General features: G+C 42.2%; 1 protein-coding gene across 2 annotated transcripts in view; it reads right to left on the bottom strand.

Annotated features, from left to right (window-relative positions):
• The window catches only part of RHOA (ras homolog family member A), a 59,204-nt gene that overhangs the window by 9,319 nt on the left and 36,573 nt on the right, over positions 1–13,312 (bottom strand). For both annotated transcript variants that reach the window (XM_044253570.1, XM_044253571.1), the window contains one exon: positions 1,521–1,677. In XM_044253570.1, coding sequence (XP_044109505.1) covers positions 1,521–1,676 — 156 coding nt within the window. In that variant the 5' untranslated portion in view covers position 1,677. The remainder of the gene's footprint in view (positions 1–1,520; positions 1,678–13,312) is intronic.

Here is a 13,312-nt window from a genome sequence, read left to right as displayed (position 1 = left end):
CATAACAGACCTCAGAATGCTATAGCTCATTCACTCTACCAAATTGCACTACTTGGCCCCTCCATGCTTCATGTGTGCTTAGTCAGACACATCCAACCCTGACAATCTCCTGATAAATGCTTCAGGGTGCTGGCCCTGTCTCTTGGAAAGAACTTTTCCATCTTTAGTATGTCTGTTCCTGGGACCACAATCTAGAATCTTGGATGGTTTCCTAGGCTATTACATGAACATTCCTAGGCAGCACACTCTCAACTTGGAGGCTACTGAGTTGCTATCAAGCACTTTTATTTCAGGGACCCTAGAATTCTGAATAGCTGGCTTAATGTGCTTTCCATACATGGTACCACAAACTGAAGCTAGGTAGCACTGGGACAGAAAGGGATAACAGGTAAAGGAGGAAAATGAGAAGGAAGAAAGGACATGGAATTATGAGGGCCAATACATTAGGTGCTAGCAGCATGAGACATGTGACTAAATACCCAAGAGGACTGAATATATTGGAGAAGAGGCCCTGTTCTAGTTTTCTTTTCAGCTGACCTACCTGCAGTGGGAATTTCATGCTTCTTCAAAAGTTGTACAGGAGCTCGGTAAGACATTATTTTGATAACAAAAGAGAACAGAAAATTGAAAAATATATTCTAAAATCTAGAGGCACCTGGGTGGCTCAGTGGTTAAACGGCTGCCTTTGGCTCAGGTCATGATCCCAGGGTCCTGGGACTGAGTCCCACATTGGGCTCCCTGCTCAGTGGACAGCCTGCTTCTCCCTCTCGTCTGCCTGCCACTTTGCCTACTTGTGCTCTCTCTCTGACAAATAAATAAAATCTTAAAAAAAAAAAAAAAAAATATATATATATATATATATATATATACACACACACACACACACACACACATATATATATTTTAAGATATATATAGTAAACTCTAATTCCAGCAGAGTTTTGCTCCAGTCTTGCCAGTGGACATTTTAGGACAGACATGAAGAAATACTGTCCTTGTTGCCAGTGACAGGTAACTGAAGCAATGGTGGCAGCCTATTTAAGTTACAGTAAAAAAACCGTTAAAAAATATTAAATATGAGGATGCTATTTAAATGTCACACTGGTGACTGGTGTAGGTCAGAATACCCCTTTGAAACCCATAAAATGACCTCTTGACCTAGTAATATTACTTCAGCGCTGAGTGAAAATATCATGACAGAACCGGAGAGGGGGGAATGTTCATCCATACAAAAAGATTCATTTAAGCATTAACTATCTGGCAACAAACTAAAATTTCAAACATAAAGCTATAAAAAGGCTTCCATGTAAAATAAACAGGGATGTGAGTAAAGTCTAGATGACAGCAGTTAAAAATGAACAAATCTGGGCTATGATGGCAGAAACAGAATCGATTTTGTATTCACATGTCTGTTGTTATTATACTGTGTACTAAAGAGACAAAATGGCCTAACTCTCTACAGGCTCTAAGAACATCTTTGCCCAAGATGCAAAATGAAACCAGTTGTTAGGTGTACTCACCTGCTTTCCATCAACTTCGATATCTGCCACATAGTTCTCAAACACTGTGGGTACATACACCTCTGGGAACTGGTCCTTGCTAAAGACGATGAGCAAACAAGTCTTGCCACAGGCTCCATCACCAACAATCACCAGTTTCTTCCGGATGGCAGCCATGCTGAAACATGAGACAAAGGTGTTATCTAGAAGCAAAAGAAGCTATTCATAGCCTCAGGCTATGACACACAATTTTCTGACCATAAGGCACAAGCCACATCCAAATACAAAATGCTAGTACAACTTTCCACTTGACATCAAAATTCCACAACTAATGGTTATACTTTAAATTTTCTCTTAAGATTTATTTATTTATTTGAGAAAGGGACAGAGGGACAGAGTGGAGTGAGGGGGAGGGAGGGAGAATCTTTAAGCAGACTCCATGCTGGGTGTGAAGCCTGATGCAAAGCTCTATCCCAGGACCATTAGACTGCTACCTGACCCGAAACCAAGAATTGATGCTTAACTGACCACCATCCAGGAGCCCCAGACTAATGGTTATAGTTAATGGTAAAAAGACTGAAAGTTTTTCCTCAAGATTAGGAACAAGACAAGAATGGCTACTCCTGCCACTTCTATCCAACATGATAATGGCAATTCTAGCCAGAGTCATTAAGCAATAAAATGAATTAACACATTCAGATTGAAGAGAAAGGAGAACTATCTTAATTTGCAGATCACTCACACACACACACACACACACACACACACACACACACACGGGAAATCCTAAGGAATCCACTAAAAATCATTAGAACAAATTCAGTAAGGTCACAAGATACAAGATGAACATAAAAAAATCAATTGTACTTCTATAACCTAGGAATGAACAAAAGTAAAAATAAAATTAAGAGGACAATTTCATTTACAACAGCTTCAAAAATATAGGGACAGGGCACCTGGGTGGTTCAGTCATTAAGCATCTGCTTTTGGCTCAGGTCATGACCCCAGGGTCCTGGGATCAAGCCCCGCATCCAGCACCCCTGCTGGGCTTCCGGGAAGCCTGCTTCTCCCTCTCCCATTCCCTCTACTTGTGTTCCCTCTCTTGCTGTGTTTCTATCAAATAAATAAAATCTTAAAAAAAAAAAAAAAGAACAGGGATACGTTTAACAAAAGTACAAAACACATACTCTGAAAATCCAAAACATTGTTGAAAGAAAGATGTAAATGAATGAAAAGATATTCATGCTTCTGGATTGGAAGATAATACCTGTTAAATGGCAACATCCTCCAAATTGTTCTACAGATTCAAGACAATCCCTATCAAAATACCAGCTGGCTTCTTGAATTGAGAATCCAGAAATAAGCCCATATTTAGGGTCAAGTGATTTTCAACAAGGATGCCAAGATAATCTGATGGAGGAAAAAGTATTTTCAACAAACGGTTCTGAGACAACTGAATAGATCCACACAAAAGAATAAAGTTAGAGGGGCGCCTGGGTGGCTCAGTGGGTTGGGCCACTGCCTTCGGCTCAGGTCATGATCTCAGGGTCCTGGGATCGAGTCCCGCATAGGGCTCTCTGCTAAGCAGGGAGCCTGCTTCCCTTCCTCTCTCTCTCTGCCTGCCTCTCCATCTACTTGTGATTTCTCTCTGTCAAATAAATAAATGAAATCTTAAAAAAAAAAAAAAAAAGCCTCAGTCTTCGGCTCAGGTCATGATCTCAGGGTCCTGGGATCGAGCCCCATGTTGGGCTCCCTGCTCAGCAGGGAGTCTGCTTCCCCCTCTCTCTGCCTGCCTCTCTGCCTACTTGTGATCTCTGTCAAATAAATCAAGAAAAAAAAAATCATTGTTAAAAAAAAAAAAAAAAAGAATGAATGAAGTTAGAAAACTACCCCTCAAATCATACACAAAAATTAACTCAAGATGGATTGTAGGCCCAGGGTACTGGGTGGCTCAGTCAGTTAAATGTACGCCTTTGGCTGGGGTAATCCTGAGATCAAGACCTGCAAAAGGCTACCTGCTCAGTGGAGAACCTGCTTCTCCCTCTTCCTCTGTCCCGCTCCTGCTCTCTCTCTTGCTTGCTCTATCTTGAATAAATAAAATCTTTAAAAAAGATGGATTACAGGCCCAAATGTAAGAGCTAAAATCATAAAACATTTAACTCCCTATTCCCCTTTTCTCTCCACTTAGCCCTGACAACCACCATTCTACTTTCTGTCTCTGTATGAATTTTACCACTAGTTACTTCATGTGGAAGGATGTGGAATCAAGCAGTATTTGCCCTTTTGGGATTGGCTTATTTCATACAGCATGTTTTCAAGGTTCATACACGTTGTAGCATGTGTCAGAATTTCCTTCCTTTTTAAAACTGAGTAACATTCCATTGTATGTATATATACTACATCGTTTATCCATTGATCCAATGATAGACACAGGGTAGCCTCCACCTCTTAGCCACTGTGAACAATATATTTAAGAATATATTGGGGAAAAAAAAAAAAGAATATATTGGGGACACCTCAGTGGCACAGTTGGTTGGGTGTTCAACTCTTGGTTTCAGCTTGGGTTGTAGTCTCAGGGTACTGGGGTCCTGAGATCAAGTGCTAATTAAGGTTCCATGCCCAATACGGCGTCTCCCCTTTTCCCTCTGGCCCATGCCTCCACACATGCTCGCCTGCTCTCTAATAAATTTAAAAAAAAAAAAAAAGAAAAGAAAAGAAAAAAGGATATATTTATCCCTAGCAACCAAAGAAAAAATAGGTAATTGGGAATTTTCATCAAAATTTTTAAAACTTTTTTAAAAAAAGATTTTATAAGCATGAGAGGGGAGATGTCAGAGGGAGAGGCAGACTCCCCACTGAACAGGGAGCCCAATGCGGGACTTGATTGTGGGACTCCAGGATCATGACCTGAGCCGAAGGCAGTTGCTTAACCGACTGAGCCATCCAGGCACCCAAAATTTTTAACACTTTTGTCAAGAGGTACCATCCAGAAAATGAGAAGACATGGGGCACCTGGCTGGCTCAGCATATGAGTTTTGATCTCAGAGTCCTGAGTTAAAGCCTCACACTGGGTGTGGAGCCTATGTTAAAAAAAGAAAAAAGAAAATAACAAGACAACCCCACCAAATAGCAGCAAATGTTTGCAGATAAAATACCTAAGAAGGGATCTGTATCTAGAATACATTAAAAACCCTTAAAAAAGCAGCTTAAGTGGACGGTCTGTCTCGGGGTCTCTCATGAGACTGCAATAAAGATGTTGCTTTGGGGGGTGCGTGGGTGGCTCAGTCAGTTAAGCATCTGACTTTTGGTTTCGGCTCAGGTCTTGAACTCAAGGTGGTGAGATCAAACCCTATGTCAGGCTCCATATTCAGTGTAGAATCTGCTTGAGCTTCTTTCCCCCTTCTTCCTCCTCACCCTCTGTTCCTTCCTCTGTGCTTATGCATTCTCTAAAAAAATTAAATCTTAAAAAAAGGGGGGGGGCCCAAAGGATCTGAATAGATATGACCTAGCAATTCCATTCTCAGACATACATCTGAGAAAAATGAAAACCTATGTTCACACAAATACTTATACATAAATATTCACAGCAGCATTAAAATATTCATCATAGTTGGGGAACCTGAGTGGCTCAGTCAGTTAAGCATCCAACTCTTGCTTTCAGCTCCAGTCATGAGATTAAGCCCTTATGTTGGGCTCAATAATCAGAGGAGTCAGCTTGAAGATTCTCCCTCTCCCTCTGCCCCTTCCCCTGCTCATGCACTCTCTAAATAAGTAAAATCTTTGCCCTTTTTAATGTTTTATTTATTTGACAGAAAGAATAAGCAGGGAGAATGACAGGTAGAGGGAGAAGCAGCGCGCCCCCACCCCCAACCAAGCAGGGAGCCAGATATGGGGCTTGATCCCAGGACCCCAGGACCTTGATCTGAGCTGAACACAGATGCTTAACCAACTGAGCCACCCAGGCACCCCAATAAAACCTTGTTTTTTTTTCCCCCTAAAAAGCAGAAACAAACCAAACATCCAACTAATGAATGGATAAAATGTGGTATATATATCCATACAATAGAATAATGTTCAGCAGTAAAGAGAGAGTGCTGATACATACTACAGTTTGAATGAAACTGGAAAACATTACGTATGTGAAAGAAGCTAGCCACAAAGAACCACATAACTGAGTATCTCCATTTGAATAAAATTTCCAGGGTAACCTGGCTCAGTTGGTAGAGCATGTGACTCTTATCTCAAGGTCATGAATTCAAGCCCCACATTAAACTTTTATTTTATTTTTATTTTAAGATTTTATTTATTTATTTGACAGAGAGAGACACAGTGAGAAAGGGAACACAAGCAGGGGGAGCAATGAGCAGGGAGTCCAATGTGGCGGTCGATCCCAGAACCCTGGGATCATGATCTGAGCTGAAGGCAGATGCTTAAAGACTGAGCCATCCAGGCACCCCTAAAATTAAAAAACAAACAAACAATATGTGCATGTAAGTATGTATGTGTATATATATAAAATGTTCAGAGTAGGAAAATACAGAGACAGAAAGTAGGCTGGTGGTTGCCTAACGGAGTTGAAGGAGGGAGCAAAGAACATGATTTAGTCAGGTTTTCTTTTGGGGATGATGAAACTGTCAAGAGATGGACGCAAAGCCACGCCTCTATGAATATACTGTACAGTATGACTATATGGCATTGAATTATATACTCAAGTGGGTAAACTGTAAGGTATGTGCAGTGTATTTAAATAAAGCTGTTACCAAAACAAAACAAACCAGGGCCTTGCCCCCCAGAATCCTTCCATTTGTTAGATACTAACTTAATGGTCAACTACCCCAATTCCCAATTTTCACCACTCCCTCTTAGAATAGCACTCCAATTTTTAGCTGTGTACTTTGTTGCCTAGTTAAAAGATTACATTTCTGGGGACGCCTGGGTGGCTCAGTTGGTTGGACGACTGCCTTCAGCTCAGGTCATGATCCTGGTGTCCCGGGATTGAGTCCCGCATCAGGCTCCCAGCTCCATGGGGAGTCTGCTTCGCTCTCTGACCTTCTCCTCGCTCATGCTCTCTCTCAAATAAATAAATAAAATCTTTAAAAAAAAAAAAAAAAAAAAGATTACATTTCTGGGGTGCCTGGGTGGCTCTGTCAGTTAAGCTGCTGCCTTTGGCTCAGGTCATGGTCCCAGAGTCCTGGGATTGAGCCCTGCATCGGGCTCCCTGCTCAGTGGAGAGCCTGCTTTTCCCTCTCCCTGCCCTTCTGCCTACTTGTGCTCTCTGTGTCAAATAAATAAATAAAATCTTTTTTTTTTTTAATTTTTTAAAATTTTTTTTATTTTACTTATTTGAGAGAGAGAGACAGTGAGAGAGAGAATGAGCGAGGAGAAGGTCAGAGAGCGAAGCAGACTCCCCATGGAGCTGGGAGCCTGATGTGGGACTCGATCCCGGGACTCCAGGATCAGGCCCTGAGCCGGAGGCAGTCGTTTAACCAATGCGCCACCCAGGCGTCCCATAAATAAAATCTTAAAAAAAAAAAAAAAAAAAAAAATTACATTTCTTAGCCTCCCTTACTTTAGGTCTGGCTAGGCACAAAGTTCTAGCCCATGAGGTGTAATCAGCAATGCCTGTGGGACTTCCAGAAGACTTCCTTAGAGTGAAGTCAAGTCTTCCTTCAAGTCCCATGCCCTTCCCCATTCCCTTCCTCCTTCCTGGTGCTTAAACCTGGAGCCAAGGCTGCTTTCTGAACAGCCATCCTGGAATGTGAGGATGTGGATGTGTGTATGAAGTATGTAAGTGCCACACTTTGGAGCTGAAGGAAAAAAAATGTAGAAAGAGCCTGGAGCTTAGCTGCTCTTGGGAGCCGCCATCTCAGCCCCACACTGCCTACACGTCTACATTCCTTTATGTGAAAAATAAGTGTCTCGTTTAAGATGATATTTTTGAGGTCTTTGTTACCTGGAGTCAAACTAATCTTCAACAACACCTACTCACAAAACCAGACTATCTAAAGGGAAAGCTTCCCAAACTGGAGCAGGTATGATAATTCACTGGGGTACATGAAAGAAACACAAGAAACACATTTGTAAAGTCCAGAAAACCTAAGGAATTTAGCTTTAAAATTTTAATTGCATTGGTGCGCCTGGGTGGCTCAGCGGGTTAAAGCCTCTGCCTTCGGCTCAGGTCATAATCCCAGTGTCCTGGGATCGAGCCCCACATTGGGCTCTCTGCTCCGCAGTGAGTCTGCTTCCTCCTCTCTCTCTGCCTGCCTCTCTGCCTCCTTGTGATTTCTGTCAAATAAATAAATAAAATCTTTTAAAAAAAAATTTTAATTGCATAAACTCCTAACAGAAGATTCCATAATGGGAAGGGCTCACAGTGTTGCCATCATGCATTTATGAGTTCTCATGATGCTTAACGTATGGCAGTCTGTGCATAACTAAGTATATACACAGACTTTATGAACTTTTAACCAAACCCAAAAGTGATCTAGTGATTTTTAAAGGTCTTTTATTTTTTGCACAAAAGCATTAGATCAAGGATAATACTAGTAATGAAAGTACAGCAATAAGTATAAACTGGAAATGTATTTGATATCATTCTTTAAATAGGAGGAGGATGAAGGGGTGCAAGCCTGACTCAGTCAGTGGTAAGTGAGTGATTCTTATCTCAGGGCACTAAGTCCAAGCCCCATGTTGGGCTTGGAGCCTACTTTAAACAAACAAACAAACAAACAAACAAACAGGAGCATGCAATCAAAACAGTACTGTATTGAGATCAGCCTTTAAACTATAGCCCAGTACTCTGGCCACCCCTTCAGCTCCATTTTCCTTTTTTGCTTTGGATTCCTAATGGATATGGAATCTGTCTCAAGGTCCTGTAATTGTTTCACTTGTGTTTTGTCTTGAACTGGACTGCACATCACCTAAGAGCAAAGAATGTATCTTAAGTTTCTTTGCAGCCTTATGCAGTTAGGTACTTTAGTGGGCATGAATGTAGTAGATATTAAATAAATATAAGAAAACCAAAAACCAAAAAACATTTTTTAAATGAGAAGGAGGTAGATTACCTCATTCGGAATCCAGGGCACAGATATTAATGGATTTACCTCTTAAAAATCACTCCTCTAGGTTCAGTCTAACTGCTAACATCTTGATAGGATTTGTAAATCATTTACTGTTTTTCTCACACTCTGAAATTCACTTCAAGATTTTATATATTCACGGGGGCACCTGGGTGGCTCAGTGGGTTAAGCCTCTGCCTTCAGCTCAGGTCATGATCCCAGGGTCCTGGGATCGAGCCCCGCATTGGACTCCCTGCTCAGCGGGGAGCCTGCTTCTCCCTCTCCCTATGCTGCTTTGCCTGCTTGTGGTCTCTCATTCATTCTGTCAAATAAATAAATAAAATCTTAAAAAAAAAAAAAGATTTTATATATTCACATCTCTTCGGGCCTAACTTATATTGGTTTGTGCTCAAAAATCAAACAACCAGGGCCTCACCAGATGCAAACAAAATTCATCAGGAAAACCCTGATTCAAAAAGAGGGCTGCCAGCTTTGAATACCTTATTCCTAGAAGGTACTCAATTCTCAAAAAATAATTTCTCTCAATCTAATGTGGCTAAAGATGCACAAAATGAAAATGCTAGGGAGCAATCAAAAAGGCTTTGGAAAATTTTCCTTGGGGAGCATTTGGCCAAGGAAAAGTGTAATACCAATCAGCCTGTACTGGTGAGAAAGACAGAAATTACAAGTGATTATGGGACAAAATGAAAATGAAAGCCTAGAATTACAAGTTGATTTCTGGGAGTCTGGCCACACAAACCAGAGTTGTTGACAAGAAGTGTAAAGTACAAACATCAAGTCATTTCCTGAAATGACCCAGGAAAATGTTAACTCGTCTTCTCCTTTAACTCTGCTATAAATCCAGCATCTTTTTCAAGTACATTACTTCCCAAAGCTTGAGAAAGGAACCACAATGAGTTCTCTGCAGCCTCTCTGCCAGATGTGTCATTTTCTAAGCTGAATAGTCTCAATTTTTAAGAGTTTTGAGGAGGTTTATTTGTCCAATAAAAAAGTCAGTTATGACATATTTAAGTCACCTGTAACAGTATGTAAATGGCTGTAAATTTCCTTCCTCAGTTCAGAACCTTTATATAAGTTACTGTGCCATCCTCACAAAAATCAAAAGGACGAAGAAAGGGTTGAAAGGAGATCTCCCACGGTGCTGAGAGGGCACAGAAAATATCTACTCTACTCCCACCCACATGCAAACAGAAATGGATGTCCAAGAAAAGCAATACAGGGGCCACATGTAGTGTCCCATGTCATCCTGAGCTTCATACTCAACAGACACAAGAGCAGACCGCTCACTGTAGCACTGACGAGCCCGCGTCATAGGCCTCCAGAAGAGCACTCCTCTTCAGGGGCTGCAGCCTCTCAGCAACCATCTCTTATGGGGTCTGGCATCAGAAAAGGCACTCCTCCTGCTGTGGCCTCTCCCTCCAGCTAGGCCTAACCTTATGTCCTCCAGCACCTTTCAATTCATACAGTATTGCCACATGTGGTATCCCACAACTGCTTCATCGCTCCCGCTCTAACGGCTTCCTTCTCTCAGTCTACAATAAAGTGCAGAGTGTCCCTACTTTAAAATAATAAATCTTCCCACGTTCACATTTTCTTCTGGTTACTGTTCTCTCTCTGGCCTGTTTCAAAGAAAAGGTACACATTTCTGCTGCTTCATACCTTCTGGCTTGCTTAAACTCCCTCCAACCTGCCTTCTGTCCAAACTACCAAAACTTTCTCAGAAATCATCAATGGCCTCCCTTCACAAAATACAGTTCATATTCTCCTTGATATTTTTTGTTGTAACTTATCTCCCTCACAAAAAATGCTGATGTGTTATCTGTCTCATCAGCTACAGCTTCCATACCTCATCACTCGCAGTAAGGCTGGGTTTCCCCCTCATTCTCTTAATACTCAACCTATCTCTGGGCATCTAAATTCTTCAAAAAACACTTCTATGAATGTCATTTCCAAATTTCTCTCTGACCCAGTCCCTGTTCTAAAATTTCTGATGCACCTCAATTCTATGCTCTACTTGCATCCCAAATTCAACCTCATTCAGACATCATCCCAACCTCTGTCCAATCTTCTCCTCCCAGCTACCTCAACCCTCGTGAAGAAAACAAAATTATACTCCTAAAAACTCACTGCAGAAGCTCTGTGGTTTGGGGTACCTGGATGGCTCAGATGGTTAAGCATCCAACTCTTGAACGGACTCAGGTCATGATCTCAGGGTTGTGAGATGGAACCCCAAGTCTGGCTCTGCGCTGGGCGTGGAGCCTGCTTAAGATTCTCTCTCCCTCTGCCCCACCCCCTCTAATAAAGAAGGAAAGAAAAGAGAAAAGAAAATAAACTCTGTGGTTACACAATTCTCTTTTCTGGGGAATTCTGCCCCTTCATGGCTCTCCCTTCCACTACTACCACTACCCACACCTTTGACTTCCCATAATCACTGTTCCAGTTTAAGTCCTCAGTCTTCAGTAAAGCCTACCTGGAAAAGAGCAAAAATCCAACTGGTCTCCCCTCCCTTCTGCCCTGCTTGCTGCAGCCAACTTCTCTATTCCCACACCTGCCTGGGCTTTATCCCATTAGGCCTTTGCTCAAAGCCCTTCAGAACGTCCTCAATGCTGGGGTGCCTGGGTGGCTTAGTCTTCAAGCATCTGCCTTTGGCTCAGGTCATGATCCCAGAGTGCTGGGATCGTGCCTGGCATCAAGCTCCCTGTTCAGCAGGAAGCCTGCTTGTCCCTCTCCACTACCTCTGCTTGTGTTCCCTCCCTCACTGTCTGTCAAATAAATAAATAAAATCTTAAAAAAAAAAAGGTCCTCAACGCCAAATCAGGTCAAGACATCTCGGCCTTACCCCTAGAGTCCTCTAAAATTCTAATTTTCTCTTCCCATCTTCTCTCCATTCCTTATCACACATCTAATTCTACTAACTGGACTTGTAAAACTCTCCCACCTCAGCTCAAAGCAATGCCTTATTTGAACATTTTTCTCCCTTCCTCCAGAAAGTAACACTTCTCTGTCCACCCCAAGTATTTCCCTCTGTTCCAAAGCCTATTCCTTTCTTTCTTTTTTAAAGTTTTTTTTTTTTTTTTTTTTTAATTTTGACAGGCATAGATCACAAGTGGGCAGAGAGGCAGACAGAGAGAAAGAAAGAGGTGGAACCAGGCTCCCCACTGAGCAGAGAGTCCGACGCGGAACTTGATCCCAGGACCCTGAGATCACGACCTGAGCCAAAGGCAGAGGCTTTAACCCACTCAGCCACCCAGGCACCCCCAAAGACTTGAAACTTATCAAAGATGGACTCTTACTTGGAACTCAAAAGGATAGGACTGGCCCTCTGCTGAGGTGCACAGTGCTATGGGAATGAATGGCAAGATGATGCTCTTGTGTTTTCCTTTCACTAGAGGAAACAAGTGCTGTCTGGACATAAACATTCTCCCCTGAAAAATAGTGAGGACAGAGGGCAAGAATATCTTTTTTTGTGATGTGCAAATCCTGGCTGACATGGTCACAAGTACTCAGGATTTGTGGTGCCCAGGTGGCTCAATTGGTTAAATGGCTGCCGTCAGCTCAGGTCGCGTCTCAGGGTCCTGGGATCGAACCCTATACCGGGCTCCCTGCTCAGTGGGGAGTTTACTTCTCGTTCACCCTCTGCTACTCTCTCGCTTGTGCTCTCTCTCAAATAAATGAACAAAATATTAAATTTTTAAAAAAGCACTTGGGAGTAATGCCTCGTTCACTTTTCAGGGTGACTCCTCTGGTGCCACTGCTGATTTAGCACTTTGCAAAGCATATACCTCACTGGCCCCATCAGAGGGACAAGCACAGCAACCACAAGATACACTTCACTGCCATGTCTGATAGTGATGCCTACTGCTAATCACAGGCTGGTTGTGGCTCTCAACTCCATTTCTGCCCATTACCTGAAATACAACTTCTTTAAGAAAAAAACAAAACAAAACCACACTATACTAACCATTCTCCTGATGTTCTCTTTAATACAAATGGTGTCAGAAGTTCCAAAAACGGCTACAACAGATCCTAACAAACTGTGTGGACCTTCATGAGTGACCATGATACCTACACCCTTGTGTATCTCATGCCCATTCCATACGTCTGACAGGAAATTACTTGATCCTGAACATTTTAGCCAGAGACAGGTAAAATTATCATTCATTCCTATTTTACCGACAGGGAAGGAAGGTTAGTGACTAGAATTTACTGAGTGTAAGACCAGTATATTAAAACACAGTAAGGGGTGCCTGGGTGGCTCAGTGGGTTAAGCCTCTGCCTTCAGCTCAGGTCATGGTCTCAGGGTACTGGGTCTGAGCCCCACATGGGCTCTATGCTCAGCAGGGAGCCTGCTCCCCGCCCCCCCCCACCGCCCACCTCTCTGCCTACTTGTGATCTCTATCAAATAAATATAAAATCTTAAAAAAAAAAACCATTAATTTTCAAACTAAAAAACCATTCTGGCATAAGGCACACAGTTTCCCATCTGTTTTGAGAGATGTTGCTGAAATCTAACTTGTGCAATTGGGACAGACAACAAAGGATTTACTTACTGCCAAAGAGGCGTGCAAGTCAATCATCCTTAAACTCTATTAGCCTATATTTCTGCCAGTCAACAGATAAACTAGGCCAGGACTGCTCAGCAAACATGTTGTGGAAGAATACCTAACTGGTCACAAGGGTTTAGGTTTGGAGACATGTGAAAAGAAGCTATTCTATTAAAGTGTGGTATACAAC

Source organism: Neovison vison, chromosome 6, assembly GCF_020171115.1.
Source record: "Neovison vison isolate M4711 chromosome 6, ASM_NN_V1, whole genome shotgun sequence".
Lineage (NCBI taxonomy): Eukaryota > Metazoa > Chordata > Mammalia > Carnivora > Mustelidae > Neogale > Neogale vison.
Note: the sequence above shows the minus strand (reverse complement) of the source record. Positions and strands in the feature narration are given on the sequence as shown.